The 25,917-nt window shown below is 40.3% G+C and overlaps 2 protein-coding genes across 7 annotated transcripts in view; one reads left to right on the forward strand and one right to left on the reverse strand.

The window, feature by feature from the left end:
• The first annotated feature begins 55 nt into the window (after positions 1-55).
• mrps23 (mitochondrial ribosomal protein S23) lies at positions 56-5,488 on the forward strand. The gene is made up of 5 exons (XM_074640079.1): positions 56-208; positions 2,573-2,752; positions 2,894-2,971; positions 4,199-4,322; positions 4,931-5,488. The coding sequence occupies exons 1-5, from the start codon at positions 165-167 to the stop codon at positions 5,072-5,074; spliced, it is 570 nt and encodes a 189-aa protein (XP_074496180.1). The 5' UTR covers positions 56-164; the 3' UTR covers positions 5,075-5,488.
• A 7,416-nt stretch (positions 5,489-12,904) lies between these two features.
• Positions 12,905-25,917, reverse strand: part of LOC141770502 (RNA-binding protein Musashi homolog 2-like) — a 76,206-nt gene continuing 63,193 nt past the window's right edge. For 3 of the 6 annotated variants that reach the window (XM_074640068.1, XM_074640072.1, XM_074640073.1), the window contains 5 exons: positions 23,237-23,308; positions 21,949-22,152; positions 20,688-20,845; positions 19,748-19,824; positions 12,905-18,124 (listed from right to left, as the gene is read on the reverse strand). In XM_074640068.1, coding sequence (XP_074496169.1) covers positions 19,783-19,824; positions 20,688-20,845; positions 21,949-22,152; positions 23,237-23,308 — 476 coding nt within the window. In that variant the 3' untranslated portion in view covers positions 12,905-18,124; positions 19,748-19,782. The remainder of the gene's footprint in view (positions 18,125-19,747; positions 19,825-20,687; positions 20,846-21,948; positions 22,153-23,236; positions 23,309-25,917) is intronic. The other 3 variants (XM_074640070.1, XM_074640069.1, XM_074640074.1) reach the window with 3 other exon arrangements.

The following is a 25,917-nucleotide window of genomic DNA, read 5'->3' on the forward strand; positions in this document are numbered from 1 at the left end:
AAAAAGAAAGGCCCACTCTGCAGTGCAGCCTCACTCCGACCTGTGAGAGGCAGCAACGAGCCGCAAAGCATCCAGTCTGCCGGAAATCCGGCCAAGAAGAAGAAGAAGAAGACGCTCAGACCGGATGTGTTGTTCATGCTGCAGCTGTCAGTGAAAACACACAGATGGCCGGCAGCAGACTAGAGAGGTTTGGGACTGTATTCACCCGGTAAGAGAGCAGCACTTTACCATGTACTTATCACCGTGTGGTAGCTAGGCAGCTAACAGTGGAGACTATTTATGTTTTGACCCTTCCTTCATATCAATGTGGGCTGAATGAAACAGGCTCTCCTGCTGCAGCGGGGTTATCATCTACTGGCGGTCACCTGAGTTACGTCAGGACGTCATTACGTCAGGACGTTAAGTTAACGTCAAGTCCGATAGCTTCTCAGGCGTCACTGACTCGAACAAACAAACTAAACTAAAATGAACAAATGGTGATGTTAACTGAATGTCAGTCTAGAGAACACGCGAGTTGGGGAAACTCTCGCGAGATGCTTAAAGGTCCCATATTATAAAAAAGTGAGATTTTCATGTTTTTTATTATAAAGCAGGTTAAAGTCCTATATAAATACTATGAAAGTATCGAAACACTCAATCCACAGGGAAATACACACAGCCCGTATTCAGAAACTCTGTATTTGAAACAAGCTGTCAGGATTTCTGTCCATTCGTGATGTCACAAATATACAATATTTAGACCCATGACACGGATTTAAGCGTAAACATTACTAAATGTGCCCCAGTTTATTCCTGGTTGTATGTCAATGCCATCAGCTGACAGGAAGTACACATGGACCCAAGCTGTTGCCTAGCAACGCAATTATGTTGTAATTCTGTCAAAATGCGCTAAAACGAAGCGTTTCAGAGGTAGGGTAAATACAGGCATATTCAGGCCGACAATATGAGGAAAATAAAGTGTTTTTTGAACATTACAACATGTATATATGTTCTAGTAGAAACACAAAACACAAGTATGAACCTGAAAATGAGCACGATATGGGACCTTTAAGGTTAGGCATTGATCTCGAATAGTTGAGGCAAAGAACATATATTGCCAAGAAGTGAAAGTCAATTGGTCATCGGAGCCACGCCTCTGCCATTTTGGACTGAAAGCGACTACCAGACGCCAGTAAAACATCCGCTTACAAAGTGCCTTACAAAAGTCAAATTAAATTATTTCTATTCTATTACATATTTAATGTCTCTACTGAAATATCCTGTGTTGAACAATACATTTTTTTATAAATATTCATAAGTTACTATTATAACTATTTACTTGCTTACTTATTTATTTATTATTTGTTTGCCCAGCTGCTTCCCAGAGGAGCACAAAGTGAGCGATGAACATAAAAAGAAGTTAGAAAAATCCAGCACACAGATTTTGAGAGCAATCTCAAACTTTTTCATGTCAAGGATCCAAAATGGATGTCCAGTAGACCACAGACCATGGATGTAGAAGAGGTTGTGTCCTGTGCTTTTGCCCTGCGTGTTAGTAAATAGTTTACAACTACATTAAATTCTGTTTATATGTCATGCTACTAGTACTACTAGCTACTGGCCGATAGCCGGTTGTTTGGGAATAGAGATGTTAATACATCAACCACGGTACAGGTTTACAGCTTACAGCCCATGGGTGTATTATAAGATAATAAAAGTGATGAATTACAGCCAATATAGCCATTATTACAGCCGTATGTATAAGCGTGCAGGGCGGTGCAGTCCCGTGGGTCTGTAGCACGTTCATTATAATAAATAAAATAACTCTGGATTCAGCTATAAGTTAATTTTACAACTTTTAGGACGTAACAATTTTAATGAGGGCTGTGTTACCTCAGCGCCATCTAGAGGCTGTCAAAAAAATCACTGGAGTTTAGCTTAAGGTTAGGCATTGATCTCGAATTGTTGATTTGATAGGTCGTACGGCAGCGAGTCTCGTGAGAGTTTTTGCAGAACTCAGATCTGATTTTTGCAATTTACAGGTTCTAGACACAACTGACTGAAGTCATGTTTGTGTGTATTAAACTTAATGACTACAAAGTTATCATCCTCAAAACTGAGCAGATATCACATTAGACATAAAACATTTACACAGACAATACAGAAGAAAAAAGAAACAAAAGATTGAGCGATTGTTAGTTATAGGCTCAGATAACTTTATAGCAATATATAGAGATCTTTGGCATATTTGTATTTCATTCATTTCAGGGACTTAATACAGAGTTGAGTTCCATTATCAGAAGGGGTCTTATGAATGGCCCCAAACTCTGACTAATGACTGAAACAATTCTTAGGAAAAAGACAGTGATCAATGAGAGTATATGACACTTATTTTAAGTGGTAAGTTAAAGAGCAAATGATGTCATTCTTAGAATTTTAAGCACACAAGACCAACATTTTACTTTTGAGCAGCTTTATACATACCGTCCCTGAGTTGTAGTCAGCAATGTCATTATCTATCTCTGTGTAAATTTCTGCTTTACATTAATGATATTGCTGTCTAATGCAACTTGTGTGATGTCATGATGGACAGGGTTCGAGATCTGATGCGCTCCAGGGTCATAAAGCAACAAGACAAACCCATCTGGTATGATGTTTATGAAGCTTTTCCACCCAAGAGGGACCCGCTCTACGTGAAGCCACATACAAGACGCTCTACCAACAAACAAGAAACTGTGCCTGACATCTTTTACAGAGAGGATGAAGTTAGAGCGTAAGTCAAGTACTCATAGTCACAATAGTAGCTGTGCTCCTATACCACCTACATGCCCTCTTTGTAAATATTGTGAAAATGTACCTGAATAGAACCTCCGTTTTCGCAGGCTTCACTCACCCATACCTGTCTGTCTTTCAGGAAATTCTATGAGCACTATGGGTTGGGTCCTCGGCCTTTGGATCTGTCCAAGTCCAACTTTGTTTCTACATGTCAGAGGTACGTTTTTTCCCCTTCTGATTAAAGATACCATCATTTTGGTTTGGCAGTGATTAAAGAGAAGATATGATATACAAGCATGAAAGCGACTGTCAGACGGGAAGAGAGGATTCAAATGTAGTGTGATCTAAATGATTTAGTCGTGTTTGGGTTTTGTGTGTGCCAGAATCTGTAGTGAATGCACACCGAGTGTGATGTTGAAAAAAAGAAAAAGTTAAAGAGGACCTATTATACTTGCATGTTTAGGACATGTTAACATGATTTAATGGTCAAATAAACGCTTTATTTTTCTCATACCGGATGCGCTGCAGCACCTCTTTTCACCCTCTGTCTGAAACGCTCTGTTTGAGCTTGTGATTGGTCAGCTGAACCAAATGCTCCAGCGCCGCTCTAACTAGCTTTGTTTGAGCATGTGCCAAACTAGCTGCTAGGCAAAGTGTGTTACTTAGTGACGTCACCATGTAAGGCGTAAGCAAGGCGTTTCAGTTTTCAGGCAGTTCAGGAGCAGTGTTTCTGTGGAAAGGCTTTCGCGCGGTGCGCTAAGGCTGCGCAAGTTGTCCCGGTGCTCTGTCGTGTACCTCTGAGTTTTTGTAACTATGCGCCAACTGCGTGCGCTGCGCTTTTCATTTCAACATGGAGGCTTTCGAGGGAAAAGTGGCCGAGCTGGTTCGCCTGTACAGACATCTCTATGAGAGACCACAGGGACAGTCACATGACATTAAATTCTCGGAAAGAAACAGGCAACACACTGGGGGAACGAAAAGGCTTTTTGCTGCAGGCTGTGAAAGAATATGAGAGATCGTTTTCTAAAAGCTAAAAAAAAAAAAGGTCTAATGAAAAGAGTAGGGACCCGAGGGGAAATACAGAGAGACGGAAAGTAATTTTGACTTGGAGGTAAGCGACAGTAATAATTAGGGTACACAAATGCAGTGTTTGGCGGTACGTACGTCGGAGTTTAGTGTTTACTACTGTTGCCAGGCATCCTACTTTCCTTTCCCGTAACACTCATCGACTTCTTGCTTATCCACAGAATATTTTGTTTGTACACCTCCTGGCGTTTCCGAGCATATTGTAACAGACAACGGGCTGAGCACATTGCATGCTTGTAGTGCACAACATGCTAAAGGAAAGGGGAAAAAGCATAATAGGCCCCCTTTAAATATATGACATATTGTTTCCACGCCACTGTGACTAAATGTTTGTTTTTCTCTCACTTTGCTCCCACAGGTTTGTAGACAAGTACACAGAGTTACAGAGCCTCGGTGAGCTGGATGACTCTGCTGTGTTTGAGGAGACTGGGAAGGCTTTACTCGCAGAGGGCATCGTGCTGAGAAGGAGAGGAGCTCCTCCTGTAAGAGTCTTGCTAAAAGTATAAGTACTAACTAGCTAAGTACTAAGTACTAACTGCCTGTATCTTGCTACTGCGGCTCAGACTCACTTAAGGTGGGCTGTTAAGGTGGCTTTTTCCTTAAAGTGACAAGCCACTTCTGAGTTTTGCTCAGCTTTTTAGCTATTTTTTTTATATTTCTTTTAACCGTTTATCCGATAGCATTAATTGGTTAAAATTCTTAATGTCGGTTAACGGTTAATTATTAACATCCTTAATAAGAAATGTGTTCTTGGCTCAAAGCGAGGTAGGGCGCAGAGGCAAAGTGCAGTGCAGGTATGATATGCCATCAAAAACTGCGCAAGGAATGCCATTCACCGTTTCTAGACAACAACAGTTGCAGCTGTTATCTCATTTGTTGCAAAAGTCAGCAACAACTGAGGTCAAAGTTGAAATAATTTGAACTTTTAAGCGCATTTAACCCATCCTTAACATTAGGATGCAGTGAGCTGCTGTGAAGCTTGAGAAAAATTATATATAGTCCCAGGAAGTAATGCTTTTAAATCAGAAGTAAACCTTAAACCCTGTATAGTGTTGCAGCACATGACCACAGTTCTGCCTTTATCCTGCAGGTGTCAGCAGAGCACAGGGATCCAGTGCTGGAGCTGAAGCTAACAGATATGCTGGCAGAGCAGCAGACAGTTGACGCTGACGGCGAGGAGACAACAGACACCACAAACACACCCATAGACCTCAGCAGTTCAAAACCCATTTGATGAGCTGCAGATTCTCCACACCAGATGTGCTGTTTGACTTTAAGAAGCTGTAGTTCTGTTCTGCTGCTCCTCTGGAAGTGATGGTCATCCGTAGAAATGGCTTTATTTAAACCACCATTCATGACATGGTCCGTTGTCCGATCTCGCCCGACATCAGGAACTGCTCTGCGGATTGTTTGGATGCCAGCTTCATGTTCCCTAAACTGATGTCACTTAGATGACATTTCCACAGTGTCCTGCAGCACCAGCAGGATGTTGTCATTCAAGGATCAAGGATCAAAAGAGCTATAAAAACCTGAGTCTACATTGCAGTGGAAAAAGTCCATCACATATGTTATATATTTATTTGGAAGTATGTAACTGCATGTGGAATTGAAATGTGAAATTAAAGTTACTCTCAGCAGCGTAACATAATTGTGATTGGCCCCGGTGCACATTTTTTTCTTGGACCCTCGCCCCAAATAAGCGTACGCTTGTGCACACATGTACACACACAACCACTCCAGACAATTGCTATGCCAACATGGAGAAGCTCACCATGCAACTTCAGTCTGTCAATAAAGATGAACTGAACTTTCCTCATTATGTGGGTAAAAAACGTAAGGGTAGAACAGATTGGCTGTTGCAAATTAATAGTGTATGTAATGGCAACTTTCAGGAGACGGGCTTGGTTCAGGACAAGCCCTGATGCATGGCAAAATTGTTTCAACAGATGTTTTAATGAAAGTTGGAAAGTTCAGCCTTGAGCCAACGAACAAAAAGACTAGTCTTTGTTGGGGGTGCTTGATTACACATTGGCGTATACGATGTGTGATTAAGATATTTCTATCTGATGGATTATCACTTTCAAGCACTGAAAGCCTTCAGTCTGTTTAGTGCAGCTCATCACACTCAGCTTTAGACTTGTCCCTCTCAGAACAGAAAACTAATATACATAGAAAAATGTATACATAAATAGCACATGTGGTCAAGTGTCTCGAGGATCACACACTGTTTCCAGGCCCCACAATCATACTGTATTGACTACAAATGATGAGATATTGATTGGCTGGGGTAAGATAGCTGCAGGGTGACGAGTTACTACAGAGAAGATGTCTGTGATCGGTCCACTAGGGGGCATCAGAGCCATAGTCTTATGCTGCTGTAATTCAGCTCATAAACCTGGATGGGAGTTTTTATATTTTTATACTACACTTAAAGCTTCAGTAGGGAGAATATTTTTGGCATCATTGGGCAAAAATTCCATAATAACCTTTCAGCATATTGTAATTCAAGTGTTCTGAGAGATAACTAGACTTCTGCTCCTCCTCATGGCTCTGTTTTTAGGCTTTAGAAAATCTAGCCTGTGACGGGAGACTTTGACCAATCACAGGTCATTTCAGAGAGAGAGAGCGTTCCTATTGGCTGTGCTCCGGCTGGTGGGCGGTGCTTGGTATTTCCTCAACTTGATCTCAACACGGCTGCCGGGTCACAAACTTTCTCATTTTACAGCTAAACAGTACACTACAAGATGATTCTGAAAACATTTGAGGAGAGAAATTGGCATTACATTAACAGAATATGAATTCATATTTGATCAGCGCTGCCTAGTTTGACCGTTTGGTCGGAGTTTTCGAGTGATTGACTCGTGGCTCTCGTAGACGGAAGCTGGATGGCAGACTCCTGATCAGCTCTGACTGGTTGTTTTCCTCCAGTCAGTGAAATCCTTTAGATGTCATTAGAAGCACCAGAGAATTAAATTACATTTTAGTTTCATACATAAATAAAAAAGTTATAACTTCTTGAGGAGGCAGACGAGATCTTGGTCAGTTCAGCAGAGAGCATTATGTTATGGACCCGTTCCACTGTTGATTGAAAAGCCTAGCAGCAGGTTGTTAAAATGGCACAGTACATCATCTGTGCGCCCAGATACCATCCGATCAGGACCTTTCCTGTCGTATGAAACCTCAGAAGAGGCTCTGACGCGGTCTCAAGCGTCTGCACCCAGCTGTGGAGCTCCCTGCATGAAGCGCTCGGGCTGGCAAAGTCTTAATTTAAATCAGCTCTTTAAAATGTATGTCTATGTAAAGCCTAGTTAGTTGAAATTTCAATTTATTTTTATTGTCGTAATGATATATTTTCTTTTTAAAACATCTTTAACCAGTGCTGACCTGTAACCTTTGTATTGTGTTAAAAAAAGCAAAATAAGTTTGTTTCTGTTGTTTTTATCGGCAACATGAATTCAATTCAAAATCCTGACATTTACTTTCAATTCCATTTCAATTTCAATTTAATAAACAATTTAATTTGTGTGTTTGTGTGTGTACTGTTAGACCGTTGCTGGATAAAATGCGTCTTCTCCTGACGCTCCATCCAGCAGCTCAGTCCTCGCAGTGGCCCAGGTGCAGGATAAATGAAACAATAAGAGGCGTGAAAGTGGTAAATTCACAGGGGTGGAACGGTCACTCGCGGAGAGAGGTTTCAAGGGCTGGATTTTACAGTGTCACGCCCCTTCAAACAAGCCCTCGATAACAGCGGACTGAATACATCAGTGAGTCCCCATGACAACTGAAGAGGAACAAATGTCAACGCTGTGCACTGGATGACTGGCAGGCATCCGCTCCCTTCATCCACAACCACAGCCAGTCATGGCAAATACCACAGGATGCATTATGCAGATGCTGTAGTCACAGCACACCGGTCCAGAGAGAGAGAGAGAGAGAGAGAGAGAGAGAGAGAGGAGAGATGACATGATCGGGGGTCTGAGGATTCTGAGCTTTTATGCCCTGACATCTGTTACACTCATCCAAGTGTGTTTTCCATTAGATCAATTAAAACATCCATCTTTATAAGTCATTTGATCTCATATTCAGACTTATGTTTACTTTCAGACAGTCTGCCATTGGATTAAGATGATTCTCAATGCAGTTTTCGCATTTCATATTTTTCTCTTGTAGAAATTAGTGTTTTTGTCTTGAATCAAGACAGAAGACAGCACATTGCTGCACTAGTATCAAGGTCAGTTGATTTTATAGCCTTCTAGACATACATGTCTTCAAATATACTGCAGGTCAGATACTCTCAACCTATTGGTACATGTGTTTTGCCTGTTTGACGAAGACAAAACTTACTAATTATTAGACTTAAAGCTGCAGTGGGTAGAAATGGAGCAAATATGATTAAAAAAAGTTATTTTTATAAAAGGCTCACTATATCCTGACAGTAGTACATGAGGCAGGTAATCTGAAAAAAAAGCATGTGCCTCTGTGTCCTCCGGTGCTCCTAATGGCATCTGCAAGATTTCCCAGCCTGGAGGAAAACAAGCAGTCAGAGCTGATCTGGAGTCTGCCGTCCAGCTGCTGTCTATGAGAGCCGGCTGTCAATCACTCGCGAACTCCGACCAAACGGTCAAACTAGGCAGCGCTGATCAAACATGAATCAATATTCTGTTACTGTAATGCCTATTTCTCTCCTCAAATGTTTCCAGAAACATCTTATAGTGTACTGTTACCTGTAAAATTAGAAAGATTGTGACCCGGCAGCCATGTTGAGACCAGTTGAGGAAATACCAAGCACCGCCCACCAGCCGGAGCACACTTTCTCAGAGCGTTTACTCTTGCAGCGGATGGGTTTTACATTGTAGTTAATGGGACACCCGGTGCGTTTCATTCCGAGAACAGGCTGGATTACCATTGTACACTTTTCAGAGGGTCTCACGAGTCGTGTCAAGGAATAAGGGAATACATTATATTTTCCCATTTTTGTCCCATGAGTAACATTAAATATTGAAGCCATCACAGGAGGGGGGAAATGATAAAGGGTGCTATTAATAATTATAGCTTTAAATAAATAATGTTACCTCATCTGGATCTACCGTCTTCTCTCTCGCTGTCATGTCTTTCATTTCCTATGCCATTCCCCTTTTACACATCTGATCAATTGTTGAAGAGCATCATACTTTGTGATGATACAGGCATACTTTGTTTTGTAGGAACAATTCAGCTATTCTCATTTTAGAGTGTTTTTCCCCTCTTTTGACAACATAAATATATTTAGAACTATAGATGATCGTGATTTTGGCAGCCTGTAGTTTGTTGTAATTTCCTCTCCCTATGTTCTGATCAGACCCAATGCGCTTCTTCAAAATATCATAGCAAAGCTTTAAATCAAGAGATGTATTGGAAGATAAAAGCACAGCCTTTGTCTATGTTTTCCAGTTGTCTCCATGCTTTTCAAAGGTGTTTCAACTCCTAAAGGACCAAAGGTGAAAAATGCCCATCACACACGCACTTGAAATAAAAGTCCAGATACTCAAAGAGTTACGTCACATTTCCTTTCTTTCACTACCATCTCCATCCGGCTTTGGTCTGTAGTTGGTGTCTGACCTGAGGTTGTCAGAGATAATCTTTTCTGCCTCTGGTTTAGGAGAGGAACAAAAGAAGCCAGGACACAGTGGAAGGTCTGACAGGCCGCCGATGGCTGGGCTGTCTCGTTACAAAGGCTGTTGCCATGACAATGATCAATGGCAGTTGTCTTATTTGACAGGGAGTCATGGGTGGACTGATAAATGTCGATGTGACTGACAGATGATGGACAGTCATCTGTTAAGATGTGCTCTGTGTACTTACTGTGGCCCGTCTGTCTCAGTGCTTTATGATTGAAATTTGAGATTTGAGTTCCCTCTTGTGATTCCACCTATAAACTATGTGTAAAATTAGTCTAAATTTGAGAATAGATGGCACATGATGTAACCTCACAGTGGTGATTTAAGTTGTGAATGTCCTCCTTGATCTTTCCCTGGGTGTCCACTGACTTCTACTCAATGACCTTTGTCCTCTTCCTAGTGGATGCTGAGTGCTTTAGTCTAGTGTTCATTCAGTCTCTTGTCCAGGATCATTACTGTTTTACAGCTGTCACATGTGATGTCATACACCACTCCAAACTGAATCAAGGATCAATCTCCCGTTTCGATACTATCACAATACTTGGGTGCCGACTCCATATGTATTGCGATTCTACAAGTATTGCAATTTGATATGTAAGGGATAATGTACAACCAGCCGGCCATGTGAAAGAATCCCCGACACGGCGATGCTGCACCCCGATGCAAAGCTATGAGGGGCCTTACAAGACATAATTCATTCTTGCACTCACACACATATATTCTCCTTTCACATACATATATTTTCACTCGCAAGGAAAAGACATTAGGACGTCATTTTTGGACAACTACACTTTAGAAACAAAAACCCGCAACTACCAATATTCGTAAGCGACTTTTCAGGAAAACAAGCCCAAAGTCAATTGTGATAAGCAGACTTTGCAACTGTGGCTGCAGTCGGCCTACTGGCGTCTCTCTTCCTCCTTCCATGCTGGCCTGCTCAGCCAATCCCAGCGCGATAAATTACCTGCCATCCCTTTCCACTACACTGCCTTCCGTTTCCACTATACTCTCTCTCACACATTCATATATTCTTCTCACACATACTTATATTCTTCTCACACATTCATATATTCTTCTCACACATACATGAGTCAACAATGAACAGGCTGGTAGAAATAACCAATCCCATTCTAATCATTGGCAGTATGCAGTACACCTGTGCACCCCCTGGTGGTAGAATCTCCACCTCTTGGGAATTGTAGTTTTAGTACTACTTAACTGCGAGGCATACAAATAGATGCCATATTTGTTTTATAATACAAAATACAAAAAGGGGTGGGACACAGTGAATATAGAAAAAAACATATAATCACAAAGCACTTAATAGTAATATCATACATTTTCATTACATAGTAAATGGGGCTTTGAGAAGGATCCGGCTTGAGCCTTCCAGTAATCCAATCCAAGTTGTGTTTCCATACTTTACTGTATGTGCAGTGTTTGCACACTGGATTTAACATGTGAGGGTGCAGGTCGTATCCACGCAGACCCTTCGCCGTTTTTTACTATTCCGTATCGGCTCACTGCGGTAGGCTGCGGTTTGTTTTGGTGACGGATGCTGAACAGGATATGACGTCACGTTACACTGACTACAACAATCAAAGCGGTAACTTCCTTCTACCTCCGTATAGACTCAAATTAAACGAATATATTGATTCTGGCATTAATGTATCGATTTAAAAATTAAAAAAACAACAAAAAAAAACAACCTTATTGTCAGGGGGAACGGGGAGAGGGATGCAATTACAGACCAGGGGAATCTAAAAGTTAATCCCAAAGGTTAACCACTAAAATCGCAAGCGACCCTAAGGGGAGGGGAAACGAAATCATGGAAATGAAAATGAAAACAGGCCTAAAAAGAAGGCTTCCTACACTCAATTCATCTTGAAAAGACTAAAAATAAAACACTGCTGCCGAGCAGCTGACTAGAGCATGAATGAAACAAAAGAACCAGCGAAGACAGGCCACACAGGCCTAACCCACTCTAAGAGGCTCCAGAGAAGAGAAGAAGCTAAATGGTGAGTGAATCCCACAGATAGGTTCATGTGGTACTTCTGCAGATTCACACACCCCTATACAGATAAAGCAAAAACAGGACAGCACTCTCACTACCTCTGACAAAGAGACAATGAGTCAACCCCTGTGCATTGAAACCAGGAGTAGATATAGGCTTCAACCACCTGATCCTCATCAGGGACAACTAGGCTCCACAGCTGCCTCTCCTCAGAGATAACTAACCCAACCAGCCTGCTGAGTGGCAAGTGACCCTCACACTATGCACCCTAATTTACTGTACAGTCAATCTTCCACAACCTGTTATCATGTGACAGAAGTTCAACACTTAAGGTCACCTGAAAACAACTGAGCCATCTCCATGGCAACAGACCATGAAATGTTGTTGAAAACTCGTAAGTCAAGCTTATGTTTAAATTTGTTTTAAATGACTCTTTCCAAGCTAAAGAAAAGTTAGTTAATTTGATGTGTGGTAATCATACTGTTGCAAGATGAACTTATTGTGATGTTTTTTAATATAACTTTAAAGGGACTGTTTGTAAGAATCAGAAATGCTTGTTAACAGCGACACCTGTGGCCGTTAAGTCAACGAAAGTCAGCGCTTGTGCTCGCTCTACATAGACATGAACGAGCATCGCTCAAAACAGTGAGGCGACACACGTCAGCTAAAACCACAATATCACTCTATATTTCACCTGCTTGGCAGTAATGTTAGCTGACCAGACGGAGGTCTCTCCATGAATCACTGGTGATCCTAGTGTTGGCTTTCTTGCTTCAGCCTCCCGACCGCGGGAGGAGGGAGACACCGGCACCCGGTCAGAGTCGATAACGTTTCTTGCTGCAGAGCCCCGTCACTTCACAAGACACGGGAAACCTCTGTTGGTCTGGAGGAGCTGCAGCATTTATTTCTGCACAAACGTCCACTGTACATTCACTAGATATTCTCAGAGCTAAACTAACTCCTCCTGAAGTGTGTAGTGTGCGCGCATGAACGTAAGAGTGAAATAGCGAGAACGCGCGTGGTGTGCGAGTGAAGACAAGCAGACAGACAGAGGAGCAGAGTACAGCAGAGACTCCAGTCCTGGAGACCAAAGCTACGGTCTCCCCCGCGTACTACGACCGCAGCCAACACTGTTTAGCAAGACGGGCTTCATTAGATATAACTTTGCGGTTTTGGTGCTTCCATGTAGTTTGTGTTGGAGTCTTGTCTGAACAGCGTAGCCACACACGAGCGCGCATGGGACACCGACCCGGATTGATTTATACGTGGAAGAAGTTACAAACAGTCCCTTTAAGGAATATGAACAAAAACATCCATGTCCCAGGTTATTGTTGATTTCATGTTGTTCAGCAGTAAATAAAAACATTAGTTGAACTGATTGAAAACAGCTTTATTTCATTTTCTTTTTTAGACAAACACATTGGTTTCTGGACCAGAGCAGAGAATGGAAACCTTTCACAAACATCTTTTATTATCATAATTTGAAAATACAAATATAAAATTATACTTTCCACATATGGGATGGAAGAGACCCCCATCCACTTTTTTTTTTTCTTTTTCTTTTACAACAGGGCAGCAAGCCATACAAGAAGACCTGAAAGATGTTTTCAGACAGTCCATTTAGTCAGGTCTCGTGGTAAAAAGTCTGTTAACACTAAAAAAGAAGTGGCAAGTGGTAGGAATGGGCAAGGCAATCAGACGAAGGACAAGTTTCTACTGCTACAGGATGAGACGCTAATGACTGCACCATTTATAAAAACATGAAACCAAGTCAATGTATAGTTGTGCCACTGTTAAATTAAAATATTATTGTACATTATACTTTTGTTTCAGTATCATTTCAATTACTTCATTGGAAAAAGTTAGCTGTGCTTTACATATGCGTACTTCCATCTGTGTGTACATGAGTATGCCCAGCTACCAGCAAGCATGAGCTGTGTTTCAGTGACAAGATGTGCAGTTGGCCATTACCTAGCACTTGCCTCAAGATTCAAGTTTAAGTGGATACAGTAGTACACTTACAATACATACTCCAAAAACCTCCAGGTCATATGTTGTTTTCTTTTTTTTTCTTTTTTTCTAGTCAACAATGATGAACTTGTCTATAGCAAGATGTATAACATTCATTAGCTGTAAACTGCTGTCAATATTAAAGTAATGTACAGCAACAACAGAGCCATGCTACCTTAAAGTGCGAACTGTTGAGATTAAATCAAAACCATCTGAAGCAGATAATGTGTACTGCACAAGACGACGTGGAACTGGATCCTTGAAAAGGGCAAACAGCTCATACTTTAATAACACTTTATTTCCAAAGTGGTTTAGGCAGGTACATATTCATACAGTTTGTAATACCTGATGGGATGAACTGTCTCTGACCATTGGGCCTGAATATGCATGGATACTGTATATATATCATGAGTGGAAGATTTACTAACATAGTTTAAACAGTTGCAGAACACCCTAATCTGGCATTATGGTTCATCAAAAGGCATTATTTGCTAATGCAAAGTGGCAAAGTATAGTGGTATATGAAATAATTTGTATGCTGTACTGTCCATTAACTGTCTGTCTGCCTGAACAGATACTGTATACTGTATTATGGATTGATTAAGGCAGACATATGGAGGAGACTCTGCTGTTTATATCCAGGTCATATTCAGGTCACCACAGTTCTCTTTGCACTGCTGAAAGTCCACAACAGGTATTGCAAGTTTCTAAGAAAGTATATTTTAGTCCAAATTGATGAATGAATAGAGCTTTGATCAGCAGGCAATAGGATAACAAGCTTTAGTGATTTAAAGTATGAGCTGTTTCCATCATTGTTGATGAGTTCAAACTAAAATGTATAAGTATTGAACAAAAAACAGTATTCAAAAAGTTGTACCATAGGCCACTGGGATATTACAAATATTAAACATAGAGTTCAGATTAATTAGATTTATAATAGCCATTATTGTTGTTACTGTTGTTATCAATAATCTGTTGTAAGGATATAAAAATATGTTATTTGTTTCATCAATGCAATAAAATCCCTCCTGCCCTTAACCTTGTGTGTTTTTCACATCTACCATTTAAGGTAGTATGGCAAACACCCATTTTATAACATTCAAGGATGGGTGGGTCCAATTAATGCCTTGTTTACAAGAACAGCAAATCTTCTTTCAAACATTTTCAACGAGAGCTTTGGTTTGCTGAAACCATGTGAGAGCAGCACAGAACAGAAAAATAAAAATACAAGTGAGACCAACGTCAGCTTATTTTCCCATATGGAAAAATAAAAAATAGAAAGTTATATCCTTACTGGTCCTACATCATCTATCTAATGAGTCAGAGCTAAAAGTATCTATTGCAACCACAGTACATCTATCACTAGTTACTACGAGAAAGAATGAGAGGAAAGAAAAAAGGGAGTGACAGTTTTAAAGGTTAACAAATCTGTATTATAGACCATGACACTGGTATCAAAGACAGCACTCCTATATAAGGTCATTGGATTTTCTTTTGTATACATTACTGAAAAACATTAATGATCAACTGAAGATTGGATGACAGGGAATGGAGAGAGACCCGGATGGATATACAGTACATATTATTATTGTTAGTTATATAGATATTATTCATATAATCATTAACAGCCACAAAATATATTGATACAAATCCTTCTTTGAAATGTAAATCATACAAGGGAACATACGTGTTTCTCTTTTTAATTAACGACGTACATTCTTTTAAATTATTATTATTTAGAAACAGTCCAGCATTCAGCTTCCCGTGGTTTGTAAAAGTAATTTGTAAAATATCAGCACAGATAGGGAAGAAAAGTGTCCATTTATCAATTCATGAACCATTTCAAACTTTAAAGAAAGATGTACTTCCTATTTACATGAAATTATAGAAAACATTACTATGTTCCTTTACATTTTTTTGTAATGCATTTATGAAAATGTGTGTTTTCAGTAACGGTGGATCGACCAGTTGTATGCAAGCTATCTGGCAACTGTCAAAGTTTAAAAACAGTGAATAGATGTCCTGACTCGTTCAAGTTAAGCTGACCAAAAATGAGTTATAAATAAAAGTCCACTCCAAAGAGCCAACTAATTTGCAAATTAAATCAGCCTTTACCGCTAACACTAGTGCAACTTCACTGTGTTAGACAGTCATCATTTCAAATAAGTTCTCTGGTCATCTTTACAAAAACACATATTAGGAATGAGGTAATAAGCAACACTCCTCTGCTGCACTTCTTCCTCCTCGTAAGAAACACAAGTTGCAAAAAAAAAAAAAAATCAAACTTGAGATATTGCCTTTTTGTGTGACACCAGACATGTAAGTTACAGTACATCAAACAAACATTGTCTTTGTGAAATGTAAGGAAACAACTGATTAGTCTCGTAATCCCGGTGCTAACTAGTGTGCTTTGGATAGGCCTTTTTCATGGAAGACATTTTGACTTGTCACAGTAGGAAAAGCACAGAAATAATGAAATGAATGATGGCTGAATTCCATTTAGCTGCTTTAATTTCAGGGTCCTGGTATTGTGCACGCTGGTTCACTGTCACTCTCACTGGGACACTTTTTAACAGAGCCATTGTTAGTGTTGTTAGTAACACTTGGGCTGCTTAGGAAGGTTCCTAACAGAGTGAAATAGTATCTCAGTAGCAGCCATGATAAGAGCTGTTTGAATTCTCTAAATGCTGAGGAAAAGAGCTTCAGTGCTTCCTTTATTATCTCCTTTAGCATAGGATGCACTGGAACCTCCTTTACCAAAGGAAAGGAGAGAATAAAATCCCACAATTCCTTGTGGCCGCAGCTTTTAAATCGACGCACCATTCGGCCATTTCTGATGACAAACGACATGCTTATCTTGCATATTATTTTCATACGCTCAATTGGGATTCATGTTTAATATGAGTGGAAAGTGAAAACCATTTCGTTTCACATTATTTTTAATTAATTATTTATTTCGAATATGTACCAAATACCTAAGTAAAAAACTAAACAAGAATAACAAATAAAATGAACAGTAAACATATAGCAAACAAATAATTAACATAAATAAATATTACATATCCGAAAAGAAGTATATGGTCCTACCCCTTCTCTATATCTCGAACAATTAACTCAATATTTATCATATATTCCTTTGTTTATTGGTAATGAAGTGATATTTTTCACCGGTTGTCCACGTTAGGTCAGATAATCCTTTATTTTATGTTTATGTAAAGTGTTCCTGCAGCAGAAGGACCTGTGGTGTCTCTCTTTCACACACCGCGGGTGAAGCAGCCTGTCACTGAAAGACCTATTTAAGAACGCACGGGGGGAGCAGCGCCTTTTGTATTCCATCTTCAGAACATTGTGGTTTCACCACGGCAGACCTGCGTCACTAACATCCGCCGCCGTCGCATCATAATTACGGAGTCTACAGTGTAAGTGCAGTAGGATTTTCTTAATACCGTGGTTGTCTTTTCCTCAGTCCTTCTAAATTCTCCTTCTCATCTTTCCTTGACCTCATGACGTTTTCCATCGAGGTTAGGTAAAGACGTTAGGACGTAATTTTTTGAGTTTTCAACCGCAGCCTTGTGCTTTTCCTACTTCGACAAGTCAAAATGTCTGCCGTGAGAAAGGCCTATTTGCTTCTTCTCATGCTACAGAGTTGCAGTGCCAGAAAAATTTGAGAAGAGCCTGTGTCACAGAGTGCAGATCCACAGATGTTTGTGTGACGACAACAACAACAACCTTGTGTCGTCTTTTTGTAATTGTGCACACTGTAGCTCATCATGTAGACAAATATGCTGGTATCAAAGTAGCCACAGTTGGAAAGCAAAGAGTAATGTACGGAGCAAACCGGCAGTGCCTGATCTGTCATGGGATTATCTTTTCCTCAGGCGGTGTCTCTGGTGAGACAGATGATGTCACGTGGCCTTTTTGCCCAATCAACCATCACAAAAATATGTCTGTCCCTCTCTAAACCACTATAATGACTCGAACACAAGTTACACTTCTATTTAAATCTGACATAGAATGAGAAGGACAACTTTTTCTAATTTTTTTTTTTACTCCAGACAACAAAACATTTATAAAACAGGACTGTGAAAATAGTGTCGTCCTCTTATTGCCAAAAATAGGTACTTTTAGTGACCACATTGCTGGAACCAAAGCTACTATTGGTTTGTTTTGTGTTTTGACACATGAACCAATCCTGTCTCCACTGAGCCACGTTGGTTCACATCAGATGTCTTTGTATGTGCAAACTGACAATCTTTCAATCACTCAAAGATAAAAAAAAGACAAGTAACCACAGTGTCTCAGTAGACACACACAAGAAGGTATAGTGACAGTACATTGCTTTTTTTTTTAAATATTCAGAACTAAATACAAACATTTTTTTTTTCATTATTGATTTTAAGTCCAAGACAAAAAAATGTCACAATTTAAAAAAAAAAAGTTAAATCTAAACCAGTAAAATCTCTACACAAGGATACCGGATATACAGTCAGAGGGCTCTCCACAGCAGCTCAGGCTTTATACCACGTCTGGACTGTCATCTGGTGCCACCTCCGCTCTGACTCACTGCGTGGATTCTGTAGTGGTTATTGCTGGATGGCATCACCTGTACACAGAAGCAGTTTAGAAACTCCGGCTTGACTTCCCCCCACCCCCAGCCTCCTGAAATATTCTGCTGGCAGCACAGACGCACACAGCTAAAAGCCAGTAAGCATTAACAGCATCTCTTTGTAGCATGCCTTATACTTCACACACAACATTACAAGGTATCTGTAGGTTTCAGGGAGCCACGCTGGGCTCATTTTAAAGGGTGACGTCAACCTACTTCCTGTAGGAAAATGTGTGGAACTGTATGTCATGACTGGTCATGTGGCTATCCTGGTTGTTGTTGTTGTTGTTGTCCAGTGTCTTGTAAGCCCATTTGGGCTGGTCACCAACTGGTGCAGGACACTCAGATAAACAAATCAATCAATCAATCCTGTGGGCTTTGCTTCAGAATGCCTAAATCCCTTGTGTTTGGCGCTTTCCTATTTCAACATGACAATGTCTCCTGTCTGCAAAGCCACCTGAAATACTTTTCCCAGTTTGTTGTGAAAGAACTTGGACTATCCTGCACGGAGCCCATCCCCATCCAACAACTTTGGGCAAGTCAGGCCTTATCGGCCAATATCAGTGTTGGACCTCTGTAAGAAAGATAGTATCTGTGGGATGCTGGCTTGATAGCTCCATTAAGGACAGGGATTCCGATCAGAGAGAGAGAGTAGGGCGCAGAGAGTTCATTCCAACTGCGGCAAGTTGGCTAGGATCAAACTAAAACTCACAATTGTAAAAAAGGCTTGATAACAATTATAACAACGGAAAAATAAATCAGTACACTTTTCTACACAACCTCACTAATGCTTTTGTGGTTAAATGGGAGGATATCAGCAAATTCAACATCTGGTGGAAATACCAAAACTAGAAGAGTGGAGGCTGTTAGAGCAGCACATTAATACCCTGGAAGATCCTGCTTTTTTTTTTTTTTTACTGACGACAATACGCCAACTAGGTGGTATCATTATAAGGGGGCAAAATGTGGCCTTTATCAACACGGATATATACCTGCGTCAAATCAAGTCTGTTTTTATCTAATGTTTCATTGTTGCATCTCTTCATCAAAATAAGTAAAACATTTAAGAGCAAATGTAGCTCTGTGCTCATCATTAAATGTTTACACTTTACATAATTTATTAAAGGGCAGTATGGGTTTGTGGTCCACATACAGTCCCAGCGCAGAATGAATGCCACGGGGCACATAAGATGCATTATTTTATATATGAGCCTTAAGTAAAAAAATAAATGTAAAAGTTCCTTTTAGAATTATTTGACATACACAAAGGTAGTCATTTCCAGACTGAATATGTAAAAGGAGGGAAGGAACCACGCGGATGAATAACACTATCCTTCGCCCTTCCTTCTAGAATTCCAAACGAACTGGGCAAATGTCTGAGAAAGCAACGGAGGGTAAAGTAAAGCAGAGTTTGGAGAAAAAAAAGATTTCTTGTAAAACTTTTTAAAAGTATGCATGCATGCACAGATAGCTGTGACATTTTATATAGAAACAGTGTCCACAATAAATATGATGGGATATGGTAGGAGCAGAAATGACGGGGGAAATAAGATGTGTAAAAGAACAAAACATGTTTGTATGGGCAGATAGGGTTGTGATATAGAAATAGTATTGAAATACCTCCAATGAGATGGCAACCAGTCACCTGTTAGCTTTCAATGGTATCCATTTGTAAAAGCTGTCGCAATCAATGGACCCTAAAATGCACAATTAATAACTGTCAGTACGCATTTCTTGGAAAAAAAAGTAGTAGCAAACTACTGGTGACCGTAGTTTATTCATAGGATGTGATGCCAGCATGAATGGAAATTGATCTCTCTTACTTTAGCAGAAAGGACAATAGAACATCATCAGTTTGGTTCCAGGTTGGTATCTAATGAACTTTAATAACTGTGACCCACAATCTATAGGCTAGCTTACATATTTTACTACGAACACGGCGATTGATTTACTTTGGTTGCATAAATTCATACTTGAAAATGTGTTCAAAAATGTTATTTCCAATAAAATAATATGCTGTTGTTTTTCTTATTGTATCTTAACAATGACTAATTTTAAAACACTGTCAGATCAATACTGTACTTTGGCCATGCAAGGCCTTAGTGGATCCCTCAGCATGACATATACTTAGTCAGACATGGTGGTTAGAATAACAGAATACTGTTGGATAATTCATGTCTCTGAAGCACGCTTAGCAAAATAACAAGACAATCGGTAACTAGCTTGTGTTTTAGCCCCAGTCTAACTGCTTATTGTTATTTAAAAAATTAAATACATGAAATTGAAACTGAGCTTTTATCAACAATTGAGACATTTCACGGTGGTGTGTTGGAACATAAGCATGAATTACAAAGCAGAAGTTAAAGTGATTGCACAAAGTATGACAGAACTGATTCAAGGGTTGGACAAATGATCTTCACCTGACTAATCTTCTTTGTAATCAGTGGTGAAATAAGGAGAATGCGAGAGTGAGGAATGAGTTTAGTCACAAGGAGTGACTGATGTTTCAAGTGATTTGATGAGGTGGATGATGATGATGATGAAAAAGAGATATACTCACAGCAATGCTGTGGCTGAAGCCAGAGCCTGGCTGAGGGCTGGTTGCACTGATGTAGTTGCCCACAACAGAGTCCTGACTGGAGGTTCCATAGAGGTCAGCTACAGGGCCAGGACTGTTGGCACCGGGAAAGGCTCCGGGCCGGGTTGGGTTGGTTCCTGCTGAGGAAGGGCCAGGAGACAGATTAGCTGGAGAATTATAACACAACTGGCACTAAGAGATGAAAGCTGACTGTGACCTGGCATACACTGAGGAAATAAACTTTATTTCACACAATCTTCATCTAAATGACAGCATATATGAGTTATTTTAATGAATATGATAAAATGCAAATTGATACAAAACAACGATAGCATTGTTTGTGTGAAAGGGGCAGAGGAGGGTCTTTCAGTTCACCAGTAAGGCTTATTCTCTTCTGTCAGGAGCTCATTTCAAAACCACTTTAGCATTTACATGGAGGGGTAATTCCTGTGGTTACTTTCACATCCAACTATTCTGCATCAGTCATTTATGTAATATTTATAGGACAACCGAACCCTGAATAAGACATTTTCAGGTGACCTAAAAAGGTTATAATTAACTTTCATGAACTGAAAACACACTGTGAAAGGGTTAAAGTTCTAAGACAAAATGCAAAAGAAAGAATGCAAGTTTAAGGCACTTTTCAGAACCCGTAGTTGCCCACAGACGCACCGGGCTTTCAACTAACTCCACTGTAAACCCGACCCTGTCATTATTAGACGGTAGTAGCAACTGACAAAGTATGAAGAACGAAAAAGTCTGAGTAGGATGGTACGGGGAGGACGGATGGGTCAAACAAACACAGGACTTTCACCCAGGAGACCCCTGTTCGTGTCCTGTGTTTAGCAAAGTCAATATTGACTTATTCTAGTATAGTTTTGTTAAGTAACTTTCGTACTTAACTAACACCAGTTACATAACAGTTATACATATTTTAACCTAAACCACAATCTTTTTCTAAGCCTAGCCAAGTAGTCTTGTTGCCTAAACCTAACCAAGTAAACCTCAAAGCTAAGTAAACCTACTCTGGACGTTTATTTTGGAAAGACACAATCCATGTAACGAGCAGAAACTGACACGCCAGTTCAAAACTGATGCTAGAGGGGTAAATATAGAGCGTCATGGTGCATGATGCATGCGGTGTTTAGGCAACTTCTGTCTCTTTCTCAAGTTGTTGTTGTGTCGTTGTTTCCTGTGAGTCTACATGTATGTGTGGAATGAGCAGAGACATGGAGATACACACCTGGGCTCTTAAAAGGGTCCGGGCTGTGCAGGTGGTGCTGGAGGGATGTGGGAGAGTTGCAGGCTGAGCTGGCATGCTCACTGGGCAGGAGTTGAGTAGCAGCCTGGGCCCCCAGGGAGCCATAGTCGGCCAGGGAGTAGGGCGCTCCTCCCCGGACGTCACCGCCGGCCCCGGCTACCGAATACAACCCATAATCAGGGAACCCTGGGAGACAGGGAGGAAGAGGAGGAGGAGGAGGAGAAGGAGAGGACTCCATCACTGATATTTATAATGACCTTCATTAATTCTTATAGTCTCTGTGTAGATGTTTTCCTGTTATTCCCCCCCTGCTGTCAAAACGGGCCATGTGTTGTAATCCACAAAAACATCAGTCAAAATGTATGAAGAAAAAAAAAAATAATAACTACCTTTTGTGATGTATCAAAGCATCATTCAAGAAAACATACTAGACACAGCTAACAGGACTAACACACTCTGCAGCTACAATCTGAGGACTACTGTACACATAGATTCATCCTGATGTCGCCCTGCCGTTGAGCTCATGTGAAATACTGTATATTATCAAGGCATCACGGTATCATCCAAGAACCAGCACCAACTAAACACAGAATTAATAAATCAGCTCAAATTAATTATATTTAATAATGTAGTACACTGCTACAGCAACAGAGCAGACATCATTGCTAAAGCAAAATAAGGAGAGGATGATTAAGAATGATCAATAATTTAGGTTTGGCTGTGCACATAAATCAATTAGAAACGTCAGAAAAGTCTTAATTCATTTTAGATGTGACACTGACAGGTTTGTAAAATGGAGTTAGAGAAATAGCTGGTTGAAAAGGCCTCTACTCAGGGATTGTGCCTCACCCTTCTAAAAGGCTTTGCTCTGCAGAGGAAATGCTAATAATAATAAGAAGAAGAAAGACTACACACACCCAAAAACCGCGTAAGTGATGTCTCTCTCTCTGAAGCTACGATATATATTTATATATATAAATATACAGTATATATCCTATATAGAGAAGACACTCTTTCCTCCACTTTACAAGCAGTACATACAGCAGCTATTAGTGTGTTAAGGTGTGTGTGTGTGTGTGTGTGTGTGTGTGTGTGTGTGTGCGTGTTTGTGAGAAGTGGAGAAGTGGTTGAGGAAAAGCAAGGCAGACCAGAGAAGTGAGAAACTACATGGAGAGCGCGTCAGGCCACACAGAATACCAACAGAGCTTTTACCTGCCCCCTGCATTCTGCTCGTATGCCGTGTGGCCGCTGCCTCTTCCACGGGTCCTACCTGAGCCTCGAGCTGCTGCTGCTGCTGCTGCTGCTGCTGCTGCCACCGGTCCGTACGCTGTCGCTGGGAAGCCTGAGAAAACAACACAGAGGAGGGCAATCAAGATTCATTTATTCAATTAGTGAATGTGGCTACAACAGCATGACACACAATGGCTACATTTTAAGTTCGGGGGGCTCACTGAACCCTCTAGAAATGCATCTATATTTTTCTTAACGTAGAAGTAATATGTTATTGTAATGTTGAATAATATCGACCTTGTTGTGTCTCCATATTGACAGAATAGGAAACCAACAAGATAAGAAGATCGATTTGTTGTCTTTTTATTTACTTATAGCCTGATAACATCAGACACTCCGTCTACACACCGTTAAATATGCACTTCTGTTACGCCATGTACACAAACCACGTACATATCAGCTGTGCGGTCAAGATTAGAGGCGTAACCACTTAAAAGACGGCTGAGTAGTACATGCTCTCTTCAGACGTGAAATCAAGGTACACATTTGTGGATTGTCTTCTGTGGATTACAACTAATAAAGTCCAATAAAAACTTCCATAGTCACTGCCCCAATACAGTGTGATTTTTGACAACACGCCGACAGCATGGCTTAAAGTACTGTATATGTTGTAGTAACAGTGTAATCACTGTGTGAAACCCAGTCACAGGTATTCAGACGACTGTCTCCATGCAGAAAGCGCAGCACTGATTGGCAACAGTGTGCTGAGCCTGAGGGGCAGCCTGCTCGATAAACACACATCATCTGCATAATCCACCCTGCACTGTAAACGACTGCTGTTAATTTACAGCAGGATTTCAACAGTATTAATCTGTTATTGCTAAAAACAGTGCTTTACTGTTAACACAAAAGAAAACCTGTTAAATTACGCTCACAGGCCGTTTTTTAACTGAATTATAATGCATTCTTAAAAAACATCACTTTACTGCTGATCAACTGTCTAAAGTATCATCAGTAACAGTTTCATGCAGTATTTTTTTAATTCTGGGACCTGATCTGCTCATGTGAGGCTTGTACATTGTACAAGATTGTAAATTCAGTGAATTAGCTTTATTGTTCTTCACTCACATGTTGTTCTGGTTTGCATTCTGTGCTTGTAGCCAGCTATAGACAGACATTTTGGGAAAAGTGTCAACAAATCTATTATAGCCTTTTTCCTAACAAGTGCCTTTAATTGTATTTAGTGTGACTATTCCTATGTCTGTAACCTGCTAAGTCTATTCATCTAGGAAAAAAAATAATGTTTATTAAAATGTATGTAAAAAATACAACCTAAATAGTGCATTAAAACAAATCAGTAAGATAATATAAAAGAAAGGTGGAAAAACAGCTATATAATGTATCTTTAAACAGTAAATTAACTGTAAAATAATGTGAAATTAATAAAAAACAACCAGTTCAAACTGTATTTTTCATTAACAGTACAAAGCTGTGAATTTCAGCGACAGTATAATAATGTTAATTTTACAGTAACATAAAGGCAACCCTGCTGCCAGTTCTTTACTGTTATTTTACTGAGACTTTCTTAACAGTGTGGATAAATTAGCTCCAAACTAGCCAATAGGGTGTTTTTAAGTGTGTGTGTATCTGAGTCTGTATTGTTTAAAAGTTAAGAGTTGATTTTAAGGTTAAAGGGACTCTATGGAAGAATCAGAAATGCTGGTTAACTCAGTTAACTTGTGGCCGTTAAGTCAACGACAGTCAGCGCCCTGTTGCTCGCACTACGTAGACGCGAGCGAGTATCGGTCAAAACAGTGAGGTGACGCACACAAGAGTGTGACTGACACATATATTTATATACATTAGCATAAAACAAGCATATTTGTCCACTCCCATGCTGATAATCTCCCTTTGAGGTATGTTTAACCATGGACCGTCAGCCCTAGTCTCTCTGTGTAAAAGATGTTGCACGATTTTGTGTTAGAGAGCAGCAATGTATGTGTATGTGCCTTTTGTTTGTGTGTCTCCACTGATTATCTGTTTGCATACTTGGTTAGGCACTTAATCAAAAGTGAAACATCCCAGGCACGTTCGTCAACAAACAGGTAAGCAGAAAGAGGGAATAAAGAACGGCAGAAGGGGAAGCTTTTATTAGCTGGGCCTGCAGAGGAAGTTGCTTCTAAGAGCCTGTGACATTGGCGCTTCACTATAGCACACACACACACATGCATAAACAGGCACGCACTGCAGTGCCACAACCTTCAGGTCTCATCAGAGGCCAACATGTCCTCCACCAAAAATGGACTGTGATGAAAGACAAAGAGAAAAGTGGTTTGTATAAAATGGGCAAAGGACAGGAAAGCAGCCAGAGAAAGCTGTGGAAGATGCCATTCACTCTCGCTGATATCCCACCACAGGAATGGACACGTAGTCCAAATACAACTGACTTCACTGCAGCACAGCGTATGCCGTCACAGCCATATTCTCCAGTCACTACAGTACAAAGCCTTGAAGCTGCACTTGGAATTATTGTTTATCACAATGTGTGTCTGCTAGTACATTAGGACAGTACACAACACCTAAGTTTCGCACACTCACGCACACACAGACCAACACAGGAACAAAAATCAGTAATGAAACCCATGGAAACTGGTTTAAAATGTCTATAGCAAATATACCAAAGCAATACCAACAAGGGAGCGTGACGTGTAATCATTACTG

This window comes from Sebastes fasciatus, chromosome 7 (genome assembly GCF_043250625.1).
Source record: "Sebastes fasciatus isolate fSebFas1 chromosome 7, fSebFas1.pri, whole genome shotgun sequence".
Taxonomy (NCBI): Eukaryota; Metazoa; Chordata; class Actinopteri; order Perciformes; family Sebastidae; genus Sebastes; species Sebastes fasciatus.

Excerpts from the sequence above, each read along its gene's own strand:
- mrps23 (XM_074640079.1), top strand. The coding sequence starts at position 165 with ATGGCCGGCAGCAGACTAGAGAGGTTTGGGACTGTATTCACCCG. Across the intron at positions 2,753-2,893 it reads AGAGAGGATGAAGTTAGAGC|GAAATTCTATGAGCACTATG; the intron begins GTAAGTCAAGTA and ends TCTGTCTTTCAG. Across the intron at positions 4,323-4,930 it reads GAAGGAGAGGAGCTCCTCCT|GTGTCAGCAGAGCACAGGGA; the intron begins GTAAGAGTCTTG and ends TTTATCCTGCAG.